At 35.2% G+C, this 20,003-nt stretch overlaps 2 protein-coding genes across 3 annotated transcripts in view; one reads left to right on the top strand and one right to left on the bottom strand.

Annotated features, from left to right (window-relative positions):
- The window catches only part of Arl13b (ADP ribosylation factor like GTPase 13B), a 70,505-nt gene that overhangs the window by 24,819 nt on the left and 25,683 nt on the right, over nt 1-20,003 (bottom strand). The window lies entirely within an intron of this gene.
- Stx19 (syntaxin 19) lies at nt 3,707-16,479 on the top strand. Its single transcript, XM_004663304.2, has 2 exons — nt 3,707-3,806; nt 15,582-16,479. The coding sequence occupies exon 2, from the start codon at nt 15,595-15,597 to the stop codon at nt 16,477-16,479; it is 885 nt and encodes a 294-aa protein (XP_004663361.2). The 5' UTR covers nt 3,707-3,806; nt 15,582-15,594.

Here is a 20,003-nt window from a genome sequence, read left to right as displayed (position 1 = left end):
AAAATACCATTATCAGTCTGTCAGATGGCAAAGGCCAGGAAGTTTAATAAACTACTACTGGCCTTCTGGATCCATGGGTTCCACAACTATGAATTCAACAAATCTCAGATCAAAAACATTGGAAAACAAATTGTACTGAATGTATGCAGAGTTTTTTCTTGTCCTGGTCCTCTAAGTAATACTGTGTAACCACTATTTACAGAGCATCTATACTGCATTAAGCACTGTGAGTAATCTAAAAGTGGGTTAAGGTAGGGAGGATATATGCACAGGTTATATGAAGTTGATAAGGGAATGGAGCATTTCAGGATTTTGGCATTTGAAGGTGATCTTACAGCCAATCCTATCTGATACTAAGAGATTATCTGGTCTGAAGAGATGGCTTAGCAGTTAAGTGCTTGCCTGTGAAGCCTAAGGACCCCAGTTTGAGGCTCAATTCCCAGGACCCACATAAGTCAGATGCACAAGGTGGCACATGTATCTGGAGTTCGTTAGCAGTGGCTAGAGGCCCTGGCACACCCATTCTCTATCTATCTGCCTCTTTCTCTCTCTGTCCCTCTTAAATAAATAAATAATTTTATTGGGTAAAAATATTTAAATCAATGCAAAAAATAATAAATTGAATAAACCTCTATCATCTATCTTTAAAAATATCAGTATTGTCTCTTTTATGATTCACTTTTCCTAAGTTATATACTTCATACCAAAATTTAGGAATTATAAAAATATCATAATATCAATAGCTGACATAGCAGAGGTAATACCAACTCTTTAATATAAAATATACTCAATGTTTTCCATTACAATTTTAAGATATGTTCAAAATCAGATTTAAAAAAGGTATTTATTATAATTTATCACTTAAATCTTTTGAATTCTGTATTATCTGCCTTCTTTCAGCCCCCAAACCATTACTACCATCTGTTTTCCTTTCATGAAGTTTATTTGTAAAATAAAATAATCATTTCTCTTTAGATTTCCTCATGTTTGGATTTAACTAAGATCTTCTACAAGACATCACTTACACACTATAGATCTGACACTGCTTTTCTTTCAATATACAAAGCTAGGATTAATTTTTAAGAAAAATATAACTAAATTATGATTTCACAGACATTTGTTTTTAATTGAATTATTATTATGTCTTTCACTTAGCATCTTAGATCTTTATCTTTTTATTAATATTTTTATTTATTTATTTGAGAGAAAAAAAGGCAGATAGAATGGGCACTCAGGTCCTTTAGCCACTGCAGAGGAACTCCAGATGCATGCATCACCTTGTACATAAATGGCTTTACGTGGGTACTGGGAAATTGAACTTTGGTCCTTGGTTTTTGCTGGCAAAATGCTAAGCCATCTCTCTAACCCTTTGTCTCTTTGTGTGTTGGAAACTATAGGGTCCAATGATATTGGCATTAACTATTTGCTTTATCTTAATACCTGAGTTTCAACTTCATAATATTATTGATAAAAATAAAACTTGGGTGGGGAAACAGCTCAGCAGTTAAAAGTGCTTACCTCTTAAGCATGAAGACCTTTCAGGCCAGAGCCTGCCATGTGTTTGAGGTGGGGCTAGAAATGTTAAGAATCACTTTAGTTTTTTTCTGATAGACAGAAGCTCTGGGTTAAGGGAGAGATGATCTCAAGGAAAGAAAAGGATGAGCATTAAGAGAAGGGTACCTGAGGTTCTCCTCTGGCCTCTGCACACATCGGGATGATGTACACACATATGTGCATACACCACATATCACCTCCCCCCACACACATGGTAAAATAACTAAAACTTCAGGTTAGGCGTGGTGGCACACACCTCTAATACCAGCACTTAGGAGACAGAAGTAGGTGGGTCACAGTGACTTTGAGGCCATTCTGAGACTACATAGTGAATTCCAGGTCAGCATGGGCTAGAGAGAGCAAGATCCTATCCCAACAAACTAAAACGAAAAACTCGGTAAGTACAGCTTAATATCTTGGGATTCTTTCACTATTTAAGACATAACCCACACTTGAGATGTACCAAAAACTCACTTTTAAAACTGCCTTAACCCTGGAGAGATGGCTTAGCTGTTAAGGCATTTGCCTGCAAAGCCAAAGGATCCCAGTTTGACTCTCCAGAATCCACATAAGCCAAATGCACAAGGGGGTACATGAGTCTGGAGCTCATTTACAGTGAAGGCCCTGGCATGCCCATTCTCTTTCCCTCTCTCTCTCTTCCCCTCTTTCTTTGAAATAAATAAATAAATAAGATATATTTTAAAATTGCCTTAACCATTCTCTCTGTGGTTGTGGCGCCATCTAGGTTCATTTATTTCAAGATTTTGTGTTAGAAAGAATTTTTAAGATTTAATTCTTTAAAACTGTATACAATTCCAACTTCACAACTAAAAACAAAGGATAATCACCAAACCCTACTATCTACCTCTCTGCCCTCCCTTATTCTACCCATAATCACTCTCACTAATATTTAATTCACCTTTACATTGTTTCCTTTTGAAAATATAATGAGTGAATGGCAAAATGATATTTTATACCACAACTTGAACATTATAGATGCTCGCTGGTATACTGATGTGTATGTATGTATGTATGTAATTCTGATTATTTATATACACATTTCCTGTCTTCCTAACGCTAGCACACTGTATATACCTATGCTTTCTTTTTCACTCAACAGAAACTTTCCTGAGAGAAGAAAAAACATTTTCTGAGCTGAGGAAATGGCTCAATGGTGAGTTAAGATGCACATAAAAAGCCAGGTTTAGTGCCAAGAATTGTCTATAATCTCAGTACTTGGGAGATGGAGGCAGGAAATCTAAATGGATGACACTAGTGAGAAGGTGGGGAGGGCATAAATTTGGTGCTATGAAAGAAAATTTTCATTTCTAATTTTTTTCTATAAATATTTCATCCTGGTAGAATTTAACACTGAATTGCTATACTAACATAATAAACACCTTAAGACTCTGTATAACTTTAGTTCTTGTATATATAAGCATCAAGAGAACAGTATAAGAAAGGGCCAGGCATGATTATGCACGTTTTAATCCTAGCACTCAGGAGCACTCAGGCAAGCGGATCACCATGAGTTCAAGGCCAACCTGGGCCTACAGAGTGAGTGCCAGGTCAGCCTGGAAGGGGTGAGACCCTACACTGAAGAAAAAAAGAGTAAAGTGGAAAATTTAAAGATGAGTTCTTTTCTGGCTATTCTGGTTCTGAAATTCTATGATTTATGAGCTATACCTTAGGGGATTTCCTAAATTCTACATACTCAATGAAATGTAAAATCCTGTACACTAAACTCATTTCCATACCTATTTATGCTACTTGATTATGTATATTAGTGGGTTTTGAATTTAAAGAAAAAGAAATTTTTATGTATTACAAAACTATTTTTGGAAGTAAAGTACTTTATAGGTCATGGAGGTCTAGATCTAAGAGAAGCTAAACACTGTGTGCAGGTAGTTTAACAAGGACTTCCTGTTACCAACTGCCTCCAGTGAAAATGATCTTCCTTTAATCTAAAGAACAGGCGTGTAACAGGCAGAACCTGATTCTCCAGGAAAGAAGCAATCTGTGCTTCTCATTGGATATTTACAGCAAAAGTACAATTTTATCACCACCTTATTTAACTTCACTATTTGGCTTTCAATTAACTATATGAGAGCCAAAGAGAAATTAGCATTGTGATCTGTAAGTAGAGATTTAAACAATTTCCTCAAGTGTTACATTCGATGGCTCTCAGATTTTCTCTTCAAGAAAGGACTCCAACACGGAAGGTGGAAAAACAAGAGGAACAAGACAGGAAGGTAAGAAAATGGTTCTTTTTTGGTGCTTTGTGAAGTGAGATATCCACAGACTGAAGTTTAGCTATATTGTGACAGGAAGAAAAACAGCTTAACAGGTAATTAAAATTACTTCTTTTGCTTAGATTTGAACAAAGCTGATCTGTTCATATGCCTACTGATGATGTGAACAAGGTTAAGTATAAAGATCTTAATTAATAAACTTTAGTGGAAATAATTCATTTTAATTCTATAAAACTCTGAAAACAGAAAATCAGGTCCTATAAAAAGAAATTTAAATTCTTTCATTTGTAGACTATAAATTAATCATACTGAGTTTGCTTTACAAAACTTTCATATTCAATATTAAAAATAATCACATGCCCAAATTTAAGATAATTATACAAACTTTAAAACCAAGATAATTTCCATACATATTTAATTAATTTCTTCACTGTTTTCCCACCATCTACTACAACTAATTTGTTGGGAAAGAACTGCTATAAAATGTCAAAGTATTTAGCCAACTTTTTAATGTGTCAGCTAGTATGTTCAAAGTGCTTAAATGATAAAACTTGATATAATATTTTCAAAGTATTGAATTAATGTAATTTTTAAGTCAGCAACATTTAAGTGCAACACATATGCACAGGTAAGATACTTTTCTAAATTATACTTACTAACATATTTGAATTTAACAAATATACCATTTCAATCACTTTAATAATAGCTTTTACAAATATTTTTAAATAAGTGTTTGAAAGTTGGCCATGTAAAACCTAGGACTTTTTATCTTCAAAGTTATACATTTAATAATTTAGTAGACCATTTTATATATATTTAATTAAAAAATTACACAACTCTTAATAAAAAATGACCTTGCCAGACAAATTTAGCAATGCAAGTTAGAGCTCATTTACACTGAATAAAAAGTATTGAAATAATGCATTACAAAAACTGTCAGCTATTTCAAGCTAAGAAAATGTACACAATTTGCATTATTTTTTAGTTCATTTTTAGAAAACATTTACCTTAATTTTTAGTTCATTCTTAGAAACCACCATTTTTCCCTTGTTTATTAATTAGCTGCTGAGGTTAACATTCTAGTAAGGTATACAACTTTTACCCTGATCTGCTGAAATGCTGCAAGTTATCCACACACACAAGAGTAAGAAAATACTTTGTGTTACAGTTCTTGAAATATTTTACTCATCAACACAGTAACTTCAGAAAGAACTGTTTGTTTTTAAAAATATCTGTAAACATCTACCTCAGTGCATATTTCTTATGGTATTACGGAATGTGTATTCATATTCTTCTCTGGGAATTTGGACTCTGGAGTAAGGTGGAAAAAGTTTTATTTGAGTCACTCAGATTTATTCTTTCTCAGAAGAAATTATTATGGGTGATTATGACACATGTCAATTATTGATCTAGTTTTTCTTCTTTAAAAATACCATGTGTAAGATCAAAGATATGTAAATTACACTTTGTGTCACAGAAAACAATGATCTCCTGAGTTTTATCTATCCTAAGCAACTAAATAAATTCACAACTATGAGCTTCATATTTTAGGTTTGGTTGAACTCTGTTTCAACTTTCAAATTCTAATATGCTTAGATCCTAATTTATGAAGATATAAAATGAATTAAATTGGAAATAGTTATGCACACAGTTATGAAAATGCAACTACTAGAAAATGCAATTTATATGCAACATGGGAATGCACCTGAGTACTTATATTAAATCAATTTATACACAGATGAGCAAGAAGTGGGGGAATAGCCTGAATTATGTTAACTCTGCATAACTTTCATCAAGAAAAGATTCCCTCCTATTCAAGACATATGGAGATATCTGATATAACCTTAATTTAAAAAATACAAACTCTGTAACTATATCACTAATTTTTGAAATAAGAAAGGAAAACTTGCATGTGCTATAAATGAATGAGCACACACACACACACAGCCACAGTGAAGAGTAGGAATTCAATATCTCTACACTGGACTACTGGTGAAAATACCTGATCTCAGTGGCTGGGGTTTAGGTAAACCCTAAATAAATCTTTACTTCTAGATGAACTGGGGAAAGTACAACATATTCTATATATATAGACACAGAAATAAACATTTTAGCCTACCCAGGGTGACAACAGGAATGAGATTCCCATTTACAGTTTAAAAGTCACTAGAAAAGAAAATGTGGCATCCATCCATCTATCTAAATCTAATCTTATCTAATCTAATATAATCTAATTATGGATATATACATGTGCACATGTGAGTGTGTATGTGGGGTGTGTGGGACACAGACTGGAAATAGAAGCCAGAGCATATGCATATAAAGGCAAGCTTTTTACCACTCAACCTCTAGTCTATTTTACACAACATGGATTACAATCAACAAATTCCATGGACTCTAGTGTTCACACCAAATTAGACTTAGAATGAATCCAGAATTCAGCAGGACACTGCTGGCATTCCTATGTAATATGACTCCCTAAACAAGATAAACTATGGCAAAGTTCAGTAAGTATACTTGTCCACCTACAAGAGAGTAGTTAAAGATCAATGGTAACTTAAAAAACAATTTATTCCTGAGAAACCTAATAATGGAAAGATTCTTTAACTTTAATATACTTCAAAATGCTCGAAAGAAATAAATGAAGACCCCAGCAGATGTTACTAAACAGCACCATAGTTTACTGGAGGATGCTGGGTTGAAGGTGTCTCTGTTTTGGTAAACCCATTTTTAAAAAGAAAGGAAGAAAAAAAGACTTGTTTTTACTTTTTTCTAAAAATGTCTCTGACTACTGACTGTTTAATACATTATTTTTCCTTTTTTAATATACAAATATGATATATTTACTGTTACCAGCAGCATATGACAGTTTCAGCATCAAAAATCCATTTGGAGTACAGCCGGGCATGGTAGCTCATGCCTTTAATCCCAGCCCTTAGGAGGCAGAGATAAGAGGATCGCTGTGTGTTAGAAGCCACCTTGAGACTTCATAGTGAATTCCAGGTCAGCCTGGGATAGGGCGAGACCCTACCTCAAAAAACAAAAAAATCCATTTGGGAGCTTGGTTTTTCTTTTCTGTTTTTTGGTAAGGAAATCCAGTTCCTGCCTTGTAGTACAAGGTGTTAGCACTCCCTTCTCCATCCTCGCCTGAACATACCTTCCATTTTTTTGTTGTTGTTGTTTTGTTTTGTTAAAATAGGCAATTATATTTTCTTGGTGTGTTGGGAAACTTGGTCTTACTCTAGTTTGTACTGTTTTGTATGTTTGAAACTATGGTGCTGTGTCTTCTCCCTCTTGTGCTCTGTGTCCTCATTAAGGTATGTAAACTCTTAAAAGGGGACTAATATTTTTTAAAGGACAAAAAAAAAATTTAAATAGTGTTTCTCTTCACTATCCTATGTCCTTTATTTTGGTTCAAAAAATCTGTAGTTTGACTTAAATTCATCAGTTGTCTTGAAAGCAGGGTGTTGGATGGATATAGAAGCAGACTGTAGTTTCCTCTTCCCTTTTTTATCCCAGTCTCTTAAAGAAATGTCTTCTAGTAACTAGAAGTGAAATGTACTGTCCAGTCACACACAGTTTGTGTGGGTATGAGGTTTAACTCAAAAGGCATCTTAGTAAAAGAAAACGCTTTCTTAGAAAATCAAAAAAAAAAAAAAGAAAAGAAAGAAATGAAGACATGGTTTTCATCAACAAAGATGGTCATAGTTTGCACATTATACCTGAACATACAAACAATCCTGACATCACATACAAGTCCTGATATACAGCAGCAAAAGGAAATCTAATTCTGTTTTCATTTTACTTACTACCAATAAAATAAAGATCTAAAGGGAAAAAGAAATTCTAATATATGGTTTATATAACAAATCCATTAAGGTTAATGAATATAAAATACATACTTGTGTATTTTAAATAGTTCCTTCAAGTACTTTTTGCTCAAATATAAAACAATAGGTGCCTAAGGAGATAGCTGAGTGAGGAAGGTGCTTGCCCTGCAAGTATGAAGACTTGAACCCAATAATCTCCAGTGACCACATAAAATGCCAGGAGTAGTGGTGCATGCTTGTAATTGCAGCACTGGGAAGGCAGCAACAACAGATGCCTAGAGTTACTGTCTAGCCAGTCTAGCTTCCATGGCGAGCACTCTACCAAGGAGTTCCATCCCCAAACATTATAAGTTGAACATATAATTTTCCTAGAATGAATGTGTTCTATAAAGCTGGGAACATACACATGCTTCCTGTAGTTAGTATTTTAGCAAGTATTCTATAATTGTGCTGGTACATATATTTAAGAACACCTAAAAATATTGAGTGATAAGTGTAGAAACTTTTTCTCACATGGCAGTTTTGTAAAAAACAAAACTCCTTTCAACGATTTATTATGTATTTCTAATAAGATTATACTTTTTTCACTGTGAAGAAATTTGACTTATAGCCAGCTAACTTACTGATTTATCTTAAAGAGCTATTCTTGCTATATCCTCTTTTTGACTGTTATTACTTCCTTTTTTTTTTTTTTTTTTTTTTTGGTTTTTCGAGGTAGGGTTTCACTCTAGCCCAGGCTGACCTGGAATTCACTATGGAGTCTTAGGGTGGCCTCGAACTCCCAGCGATCCTCCTATCTCTGCCTCTCGAGTGCTGGGATAAAAGGTGTGCACCACCATGCCCGACTGTTACTACTTCCTTATTTAGTGATATTAAAAATAAACTCTTTGTCAAGTGTTTTAATGTGTCATGTTATGCTAACTTTGCTGAAGTGTGATATTTATATTCTCAAATTGAGACACAGTTTAAGACATCAAATCAGGGCTGGAGAGATGGCTTAGCGGTTAAGCGCTTGCCTGTGAAGCCTAAGGACCCTGGTTCGAGGCTCAGTTCCCCAGGTCCCACGTTAGCCAGATGCTCAAGGGGGCGCATGTGTCTGGAGTTCGTTTGCAGAGGCTGGAAGCCCTGGCGTGCCCATTCTCTCTCTCTCCCTCTATCTGTCTTTCTCTCTGTGTCTGTCGCTCTCAAATAAATAAATAAATAATTTAAAAAAAAGACATCAAATCATCCTTAAAAAGATTTATTTATATGTGACTCCTAATTTTCTTACCATACCCCATTTTTAGCTTCCTTCTCTCAAAGGCAGTCATTTTAACTACTTCGCTAAATGTCATTTTTAAATATGTTATTCTTAGGTAATTTGCTTATTATGTAAGTGTTTATTCTTTTTTTTTTTAAGGTTTTACCATAGACCAAACTGACCTGGAACTCACTCTGTAGTCCCAGACTGGCCTTAAAATCACAGTGATCCTCCTACCTCTGCTTCCTGAGTATTGGCATTAAAAGATATCTGGCTAGTCTATTCTTTTTTGAATTTTAGATGTTACATTACATTAATTCTATTTTGTCTATAAAAGATAAGGATTAAACTTTCTCTTATACTCATATTTTTCCTCATTTTCTCCTTAGTTGAATCACAATTTGTGATTAACTAAAAGGGTATGTTCACATAATAATGACAATTCAAAATTATTTATACCTTGACCACATAACGTATTATAGTTATGATTCCATTCTTTTCTCCTCTTATATTTTAAAATTTTTTTAGCTTTATTTTTATTTATTTGAGAGATATTAAAAGAGGCAGAGAGGGAGAGAGAGAGAATGGGTGCACCAGGGCTTCCAGCCACTGCAAATGAACTCCAGATGCATGCGCCCCCTTGTGCATCTGGCTTACGTGGGTCCTGGGGAATCAAACAAGGTCCTTTGGCTTTGCAGGCAAACGCCTTAACCACTAAGCCATCTCTCCAGCCCTCTCTTTTGTTTTTGGACTTTTCAATGGAAATAAAATGTATGCCCTTGGGAGGCCTTGTGCATGCAAAACAACCATTTTACCATGGTTGCATCCCTTGCCTGAAAGCTTTTCTTTAGTTTACACATATGAAGTGATCAAAGCACAAATGAATACTATAATGATTTCACAGTGAACACCTCCATGTAACTAACACACAGAGCAAGAAATTTTTTTTTCTTTTATCTAAACTGTGAGAACTAGTTTATCTCCTTGATTAGGTGCTTATCAGCAAAACACATATGTGCGAGCTTGTATTTCTGAAAATGTTTTCATTCTTTTCTTATACCTTGATAGTATAGTTTTGGAGATATACTTAAGTTCAAAAAAATCCCTTAAAATTTGGCTATTTTGTCTCCTAACTTCCTTTGTTGGCCTTAAAATATCTGCTGATTCATCATATTTCTATAATATCTGTTTATATACTACCTTTCAAGAAATTTTTGGTCTTGTTCTCTAATTCCTGGTGTTATAAAATTCTAAAGTAATGTGACCTTTGAGAGAGTCTGCTTGCATTTACTTGCTAAGCATTTAGTTGGCCTTTTAGAAGTGGAAATGAATGTATTAAAAGATTTTGAAGTCTAATATTTTAAGAACATTATCTTCTCTACTTCCTTTTCTTTACCTCTCAGACACTAAGAAAATCAAAACAGAGATCCAACCCAATGGAACCAACATAAATGAAGGAGTTTAAAATAATAAGAATAGAGCAAGAGGGAAGGCTTATCTGTTAAGGTGCTTGCCTGCAAAGCCAAAGGACCCAGGTTCGATTGCCCAGGACCCACATTAGCCAGCTGTACAAGGGGGCGCACACGCCTGGAGTCCATTTGCAGTGGCTGGAGGCCCTTGTGGGCCCATTCTCTCCCTCTCCCCCCCTCCCCCCCTCTGCCAATAAATAAAAATAGTTAAAAGAATAAGAATACCATGCTTCTTTCCTAGATGCTTAAGCAACCTAATTCTCTTTTCCCAGCTTACCCCAGACAATCTCTCCACAACATTTGACATCACTTAACCAAGTTTTATAGCACAGCAAACAGTGAAATCTTTGAAACCAGAATGCCAGGATTTGAACAGCAACCCCATTACATCTGAATCCTGAAAGCACTTAAATTGAGATCTTAATTTATCTATAAAAGAGATCAGAACAATCTAAAATTCTTATAAAAGAACATACAACCACTGTAGAATTGTACCTGGAATGTATGAAGAACTTTCAAAATATGTCAAGAGGGCTGAAGAGATGGCTTAGCAGTTAAGGTGCGTGCCTGCAAAGCCTAAGGACACATGTTCGACTCTCCAGATCCTACGTAAGCCAGATACACAAAGGTGACACAAGCACAAGGTCACACATGCCCACTAGGTGTTGCAAGTGTCTGGAGTATGATTGCAGTGGCTGAGGCCCTGGTGCCACAATATTCTCTCTCTGTCTCTCTCTCTCTAAAAAGGAAACGAAATATGTCAGGAGTTCATTGAGAACTCAATAAATATGAGACTCATCAAGATGCTGGGAGAAACCCTGACAAGTTTGTTCCTTGTTTAGAAATATGATACTGTAGCAGACAGCTTTTATTCAGCTGAGATGAACTTCCAAACAAGGCAGAGTTATGGAGGAAGGTATATTGAAGCTTACAGATCCAGGGAAGTTCCATAATGGCAGAAGAAGCTGGCCCACTTTCACAGGTCCAAGCTGAGAAACAGAGAAGAGTCACAAGCCAAAACCCAAAGAACAAGTAAACACACTTCAAGAAACTCCAGGCTATGAATACCTTTAGACTGGAATACCAAATCTACTACCACACCTTAGAGTTAAACACTAAGATCTGCCCAATGACACCTTCTCTAGTCAAGAGGCTATAAATCTAAATTACAAACTTAAACAAAATCTTGAACATATTGGGGGCCATCCACTTAAAGCACCACATTCAACCCCTGGCCTCCAGTAAATTTATAACCATCTCACATTTTAAACTATATTTAGTTTAATTTTAAAGGTTTTCACATTCTTTCCCCTTAGAAAGTTCATAAGCCAAGCCTCCAAACATAATTCATTCTGCACTTAGCATTTTTTTAAATAAATGCAATCCTTTCTTTTTTTAATATTTTATTTATTTGAGAGAGAAAAACAGGCACAGAGAAAGAGAGAGAGAGAGAATGGGAGCACCAGGGCCTTCAGCTACTGCAAATGAACTCCAGACGCATGTGCCCCCGTGAGTGTCTGGCCTACATGGGTTCTGGGGAATCAAACCTGGGTCCTTTGGCTTTGCAGGCAAGTGACTTAACCGCAAAGCTATCTCTCCAGCCCTGCACTTAGCATTTTAAAACTCTCATCAGAATAGTCCATAATACTTGGCTGACCGCTCCAGAAGGCATCTTTAGTTGTAAGCACCAAGTCCATGCCCCCAAACAACAGTTCCAAAAGACCAAAATATACAGAGTCAGATTTCTCTCATCCCATTCTTGGTACCAATTTTGTAGCACACAACTCTAGGCTGCTGAGATGAACTTGCAAACCAGGCACAGTTATGGAGGGAGGGATAGTTAGTGAAACTTACCAATCCAGAGGATGTTCCATAATGGTAGGAGAAGCTGGCCCACTTTCAAAGTTCCAAGAAGAGACAGAGAGAGAGAGAAAAGAGCCACAAGCCAAAACCAAACAACAAGCGAGCATGCTACAGTAAACTCCAGATACAACTCAAGCACTTTGTATATCTTTAGACTGGAATTCCAAATCCACCACCACACCTTGAGATCCACCCACTGACACCTCCTCTAGCCAGGTGGTTGTAGATCTAAATTACAAACTTTACTAAAATCTTGACTATATTGGGGGCCATCCATTTAAACTACCATAGGTACTATTAGCTAAGATAAATAATCTTGAAAGATGGGGAGATAGCTCAGTGGATAAACTGCCTACCACAGAAGATCCCCAGAAGCTATCTAAAAAGCCAAGTCTATAGCACTAACATCTGTAATGCCAGTTCTCACAAAGAATAACTCAAAGTTTTTAGTCTGCCATTTCCTGAGCTGGGGCGGTCTAGGTATTCAGAAAATGATCACAGGCCCATGCTAGAACTTGACATTTAAGGGAACTTGTCAGGAAGATAGGTGTTTAAAAGGGATATGTACTGAAGATACAAATTTGAGTAATTAGTTGATGGACACTATTTAAACACATTAAGTCTGAAGGAGATGGTGGACACTAGGAGTTTCACCTTTTAAACATTCCAATATGCACAGGTGGAGGAGATGAGAACCTGGGGCTGATAACTGGTGAGGAAAGAAGGAAGAATAAGAGGGAAAATCAGGAGAAACACTTTTTGACAGTGTTTCAAAAGGGATTCTGTACAGTGCTACTGACAAGTTAAAAAAAAATCATCAAATCTTATTGCTTCTGCCCCCCCCCCCAAAAAAAAGGTGTCCTATTGATTTCTATGTATCCCTTCTTCCTTCTCATCTGACTAAACACTCAGTATTTAGGTTACAAAGCTCAATTATTTTCTTATAAAGGCTTTGACTAATTGTTCAATCAAGATCTAAAATTATCTTATATATCTGTTTAATTCTAAATATTGCTCATCTCAGGAGTAGGACAGTTGAATACATACATAATCAGCATTTATTCTTGCATATACTAGACCTTTAAAGCCATAGTAACATTATCAATATACTGGTTTAACTGTTTGCCCAGTGTAGACATAATTTAAATAAGATCTTTAATTCAGTCATTTCTCAAGAACTTGAACATCACTACTAAGGGCAAGATTATCACCCCTTAAAGTACCTCATCTTGGCATAGCTCTACTTGCTTCAAAACCTTTTTATATGAATTAAGACACTCCATGCAATTTCCACCCAATAATCTTTGCAGTCATGTTAAATAAGCCTAATCCTCTTGAATAGACTTTCTCACGTTTTAGAAAATAACAACAGATTACATCTTATCTTACATGAGGCAAAAATTTAAATTTCTTTCAATGATTTATTGTTTTGTAAGTTTTTCTAATTTCACTATTTTATGTTAATTTGACATTCTTAATTTGTGAACCTCTATCACAAAACATCATGTTCAAAATTTAACATACCCCCAACCCCCATGTACTGTGAATAGCACGAATTCAGTGGAATGCCTTTCTATTCTATCTATATATCTACTAGTATTCATTATTCTGATAGCTCTGATCAAATGTCTATAGCAAACTCTGATGCTTTTCATGGTATTACTGCGAACAAAGGGGTCTTTCATTTTGTAGAGGTGAAAATGTTTTCTAAAAGCAGTGAAATATTTCACATACCTACCTTCCTGCCAAATATGTTTATTATTTTTATATTTAGTACAGTGTTCAGTGTTAATTTGTTTGAATTTCAACTCCACTCCCAGCATACTAAAAATCCTTCCAAATTTTATGTGATACTCATATTTGATATGTACTATAGGACCACATTGAAATCATTAGTAAAATGTGTCAAACACTAGGTCCCACAGGATAATACCATTCTATGAGAATCCTTTTCCTTTGACCAATAGTAATGGTATGGGTAGTCCAATGAGCTACTTATTATATTCCTATACAGTTTCTTTGCAAATGCCATAAAACCCTCTAAGTGCCTATCTAAATCAAAAACACTCAAAATATAATGGCTTATTAACAAAGAATGCCTTTTATTTAATTTTATATGTGCATACCATATTATCTATTGTAAATTATGTTCATCAATTTGATTCCTATGGAGAACTCAGAACACAGGATGTGACAGAGGTTAATATTATGAGTATTGAATAAGAGTATATTTAATTATATTTCTAAGTATTTAAAGATATATCAAAACAAATTATATTGTCTTTTAAGATAACTAATATTTTAACATACATTTATTTCAATATTTTATATGTATTTATATATTTCATTACACTTAATTTTATTATATTTGTTAATAAGGTAAGAAAGGAATGATAACAAAGACAATTCAGCATATTCAAACCAAGAATAGTGATATATATGCAATGGATAAGGAAACACAGAACTGTAAAATAACATTAACAATTTAAAGACCTCAGAAAAATTAAGTTCAACATTTTTATATATTGCTTAAATTCACATAGGGTTTATTATGCTACTTACTAATTTTAAGTGAACTGTATCTTTTTTAGCAAAATGAATGTATTTTTAACATGATGTAGACCAAATTAACTATGAATTATATATCTAATAATACAGGTACCTGCAGAGGCTAATACTTAATTTTTAAAAATTAAAAGTATTGGGCTGGAGAGATGGCTTAGTGGTTAAGCACTTGCCTGTGAAGCCTAAGGACCCCGGTTCAAGGTTCCATTCCCCACGACCCACATTAGCCAGATGCATAAGGGGGCACATGCGTCTGGAGTTCGTTTGCAGTGGCTGGAGGCCCTGACGTGCCCATTCTCTCCATCCCCCCCCACCCCCGCCTATTTCTCTATCACTCTCAAATAAATAAATAAAAATAATTTTTAAAAGTATGGATAAAGTGCCTTTTATTAAGAAAAATCATGTTAGTATAGCAAAACAACATCACATAACTTATTTTAGCATAGTCATATCCTCATTACTTCTTTCTCAGTTACTGCACTCAAATAAATGAGACTCACACACAGGAGCCCCAATTATTCAAGGTAATTTATAAATTATTTTCCATATTTCAATAGTCACCAAAAGGAAATTCATTTGGATTTTCTTTTCAAACTCCCTATGTAGCCTAAGATAGTGTGGAATTTGTGATTTTCCTGCCTTAGCCTCTCTTCTGGGATTATAGGCATGCACCACCACTCCTAGCTATTTTCCCAATTTTTAAACTTCCTTCTATAAGACTAGAAATGGTTGTTGGGAAAGTAAGCTATCTATCTCAAGCCCACTGCTACCGGTCTCTTTGTTTAACTCAATCATTTTTGCCTCACAGGAGAAAAGCCAAGATGAGAGATCGACTGCAAGAACTGAGACAGAAAACAAAGGAAATGGAGCTCTCCAGAGACAGTCAGGGGTTGACTACAGAAGCAGAGGGCCAAGGAGTGTTTGTGCAGCAGGCTGTTATTTATGAAAGAGAACCTGTAGCTGAAAGACATCTACATGAGATCCAAAAACTACAAGAGAACATTAACAATTTGGCAGATGATGTTCAAAGATTTGGACAACAGCAGAAAAGTCTGGTGGCTTCAATGAGAAGGTTTAGTCTGCTTAAGAAAGACTCCAGTATCGCAAGGGAGATAAAAGTCCAGGCAGAACACATTAACAGAGGCTTGGGTGATTTAGGTAAAGAAGTTCAAAGGTCAGAGGCTGAAAATGGCTCATCATCAGTGGTCACAAGGATACTTAAGTCTCAGTATGCTGCTATGTTCCACCACTTTCAGCAAATCATGTTTGTATACAATGATGCAATAGCAGCAAAGCAAGAGAAGTGCAAGACATTTATCTTCCGGCAGCTTGAAGTTGCTGGGAAAGAAGTGCCAGAAGAGGAAGTAAACGACATGCTTCATCAAGGAAGGTGGGAAGTGTTTAATGAAAGCTTACTTACAGAAACCAACATAACTAAAGCTCAACTCTCTGAGATTGAACAGAGACACAAAGAACTTGTTAACTTGGAAAACCAAATAAAGGATTTAAGGGATCTTTTCATGCAGATATCCCTGTTAGTAGAGGAACAAGGAGAGAGCATCAACAATATTGAAATGATGGTGAACAGTACAAAAGATTTTGTTAGCAACACAAGAGAAAAATTCGGACTAGCTGTTAAATACAAAAGAAGAAATCCCTGCAGAGCCCTGTGCTGCTGCTGTTGTCCATACTGTAGCTCCAAATAAAAAAGTTCCTTCAGGAAGTTTCCGGCTTGAAGGTGAAGAACGTCCCACATTTCAGCATTATATTGTCTTTCTTCACTTTATGGTCCAGGCATATGCATTTTGTCAATTTTAAGTGGTGATTTTTCCTTTACTCATTAGAACTATAGAAACTTCTAAAACTGGTATTTTAGATAAGCCTTTACCTAATTAAACAATGTTCATAAACTTAAAAATGAGATGGCAAACCTTGATTTTTAAGACAGATATTAGGTTATCTTATGCATTTCCATAATGCTTAAGAAGACAGATGTTTCATTACACAATAACTATATAAATCAATTTGGCCCATTTGAGAATATTTTGGTAGCTAAGAATTGTATAAAACATGTCAAAGGATGCCACAACAAATCAAAATAAAATTCCAATGAGTATTAAATCCTTTGTCCTCAGGTTGGTGAGTACATTAAGTGATCACCAGGGCCTGGGAACACTCACTTACGTACCTGATAAAGAATCTAACTTGTAACCGGTATCTAAATCAAGTGTTAGGCCTAAAAGGTGAGTGAGGACATAGTAGCTTGGAATAAGTTACATATAGAACAGGAGGCTTGGCAGACAGGTAATTGTGTCCTTGAACATCACTTCACAATGAAGTCCAGCACAATTTTATGAGGCAAGGATATCAACTGGACTCACATAGAGAACTCACAGTCAGATACAGAAAGCACACAGTACACAAATACAATTAGAAGATGCCAAATTTCAGGTAGACACAAGGGTGATGAGGTAAGAGAGGCTTTGCTAGGATAGTAGACAGCGAAGGTCTTCCTCAAAAGTAAAAATATATGAGTAAATATGTGAATGATGAGGACAATGGATGATGAGGACTTATATCAGGTATAAGAAACATATGAGTCTAGAAAGAGTATAACTTTTATAGTAAGGAAAAATGACAGTACAGTGGAGCACAATGGAAAAAACAGCAAGGTAAAAGATGAGGCAAAGAAAAGTCATAACTTGGTGGTGTGCATCTGTGTAATCTCAGCATTTTGGAAAACTTGCCATAAATATGAGGTCAACGTATATTGCCACAAAGTGAGTTTAAGGCTTACCTGGGCTATTTATGAAGGTAGACACACCCTATTGAAGAAGAAAGAGAAATGGCTGGGGAGATGACTCAGTTAGTAAAGTGCTTGCCATGCAAGCATGAGGACCTGAGTCCACGTACCCAGCACCCCCATATAAATGCTGGGCTTGATGGTATGCCTGTAATCCTAGAGCTTTGAAAGCAGAGACAAGTGGATCCTGGAGACAAGCTACCTGGTGAGCTGTGGATCAATCAAAAAGGTAAGCAAGACTTAAGGAAGACAACAGAAATCCACTTCCAGCCTCTGCATACACACACAGTGGCAAATAAATAAAAATATTTTTAAAACTTGAAGACCTTGTGATAGTCTAAAAATTACATTTAAATTTATGGTCATAATCTCAGTGTGAGCTCATTCAGTGGAGCTGTGTGTGTTAACCTATCAATGTTTAGCCACTTAAGTGCTGGAGGAAGATATCAGGTCTGATGACGAAGAAGAATACTCTTTCCAAGCATGCACAATGGAAGGAAACTTGAAAGAACTGAATCTGCACATTACAAATATATCATAGATACTATAAAATACTTTTATTCTGAAAAAATAAAGAAATTGAAGAATTTTCTGTTATGTTAATTATCAACCATCACTGTGGACAAAAAGTATTTCCTACATGTCACCTTAAAGTATTGAAGGAACATTAGAAGAAAGACTCACTTATAACACTTGATAAACTCCACAGCTAGCAGTTATGGTAGTGATTATCTTTTCTGTTAATTCAAAATTGTTGTTTAAAGCTTTAGTGATACTTGAGCCTAACTGTTCCAAAATTATTTATCATGAAAACTGAAGATATTAAGTACTACTTAATATGCATTACTATAATTTCTTCCAGATGGATTACTAAAAAAGTTTTTTTCTATTAATATCTATACATCTGTACATCTTTTTTTTTTACAAGACTTAAGCACAGAAAGATTTATCACAAAACATTTTTTATCATATTCAATTCCATTGCTATATTCTGTGGTTATTATTAATACACATTTATCGCATGAATTAATAGATCCCACTATGATATCTCCTTATAAGCACACAACATGCAACTGCCCTTCTCTCCTTTTGTGTCTCCTTTCCCCTACCTTTGTAACTGCACTGTTACTTTCAGGGTGTCTTGATTACTTATTTTTAATGCTATATTCCACATGCAAGAGAAAACATAGTACTTGCTCTTCTGTGCCTGGCTAATTTCACTTAATATGATGACCTCAATTTACATCCACTGTACTGCATATAACCTTATTTTACAGTTCTATATGACTGAACAATATTCCACTTTGTAAAATTACCATATATTCTTTACTTATTTCTCTCTTGGTTGGTACCTAGTCTGACTTCATAGCTTGGCTATTATAAATGGTACCTCATTACTATATTTTCAAATCAATTAGTACTAACCTAAACTAAGCAAAAAAGAAAAAGATATTTTACTATTAGTTGTTAAACGTTTTGTGCATTTATTTCCATGCTTTATGGAAAATATAAGTGGTAAACTTTTCTCTTTTTTTAATTTTTATTAGCATTTTCCATGATTATAAAAAAATCCTGTGTTAATTCCCTCCCTCCCCACCACACTTTCTCCTTTGAAATTCCATTCTCCATCATATTACCTCCCCATCACAATCATTGTACTTACATATATACAATATCAACCTATTAAGTACCCTCCTCCCTTCCTTTCTCTTCCCTTTATGTCTCCTTTTTAACTTACTGGCCTCTGCTAGTAAGTATTTTCATTCTCACGCATAAGCCCAGTCATCTGTAGCTAGGATCCACATATAAGAGAGAACATGTGGCATTTGTAAACTTTTCTTAATATAACAACCTGAGTAAAAATAATAATTCTGGAAAGATTTGAAAGGATAACAAATGGAATCGCTAGTTCTGAAAACATGAAAAAATAAAAGTAGTAACAACTATGATAAGAACTCCAGTGCATACCCCTGACCACGAAATTATCCCATTTTGTTTAATAATCTGTATGCAGTTTAATCCACGTGACACTTTGAAACCAATATACCATCAATAGCTATGATATTCAAATCCAACCTCACACTAGAAAAACACTGCACTGGGTGCTTTAAAGGCTTTGTTTGGAATTTATACACATCATAGTTATTTAAATTCTTTACAAGCAGAGAGGTAGAAGCTCAGAATAAGTTGCCTTCCTCCAGATGTGGTGGTGCACACCTGTAATCCCTGTATATGGGAGGCTGAGACAGGAGGATGGTTGAAGGGTTGAGGACTTCCTCCTGGGTATAATATGTGAGACCCTGTCTCAAAACATAAAAATAAAAAAGAGTAAATACCCTTTTTATGGCCTTTCTGGCTTTTCAGCTTGACCTTTTCAAACTTCAGAAATCCTCAATTTCTTCTGTGTATCTGAATGATTTGGAAAAT

This window comes from Jaculus jaculus, chromosome 4 (assembly GCF_020740685.1).
Source record: "Jaculus jaculus isolate mJacJac1 chromosome 4, mJacJac1.mat.Y.cur, whole genome shotgun sequence".
Classification (NCBI taxonomy): domain Eukaryota; kingdom Metazoa; phylum Chordata; class Mammalia; order Rodentia; family Dipodidae; genus Jaculus; species Jaculus jaculus.
Note: the sequence above shows the minus strand (reverse complement) of the source record. Positions and strands in the feature narration are given on the sequence as shown.

Excerpts from the sequence above, each read along its gene's own strand:
- Stx19 (XM_004663304.2), top strand. The coding sequence starts at position 15,595 with ATGAGAGATCGACTGCAAGAACTGAGACAGAAAACAAAGGAAATGGAG.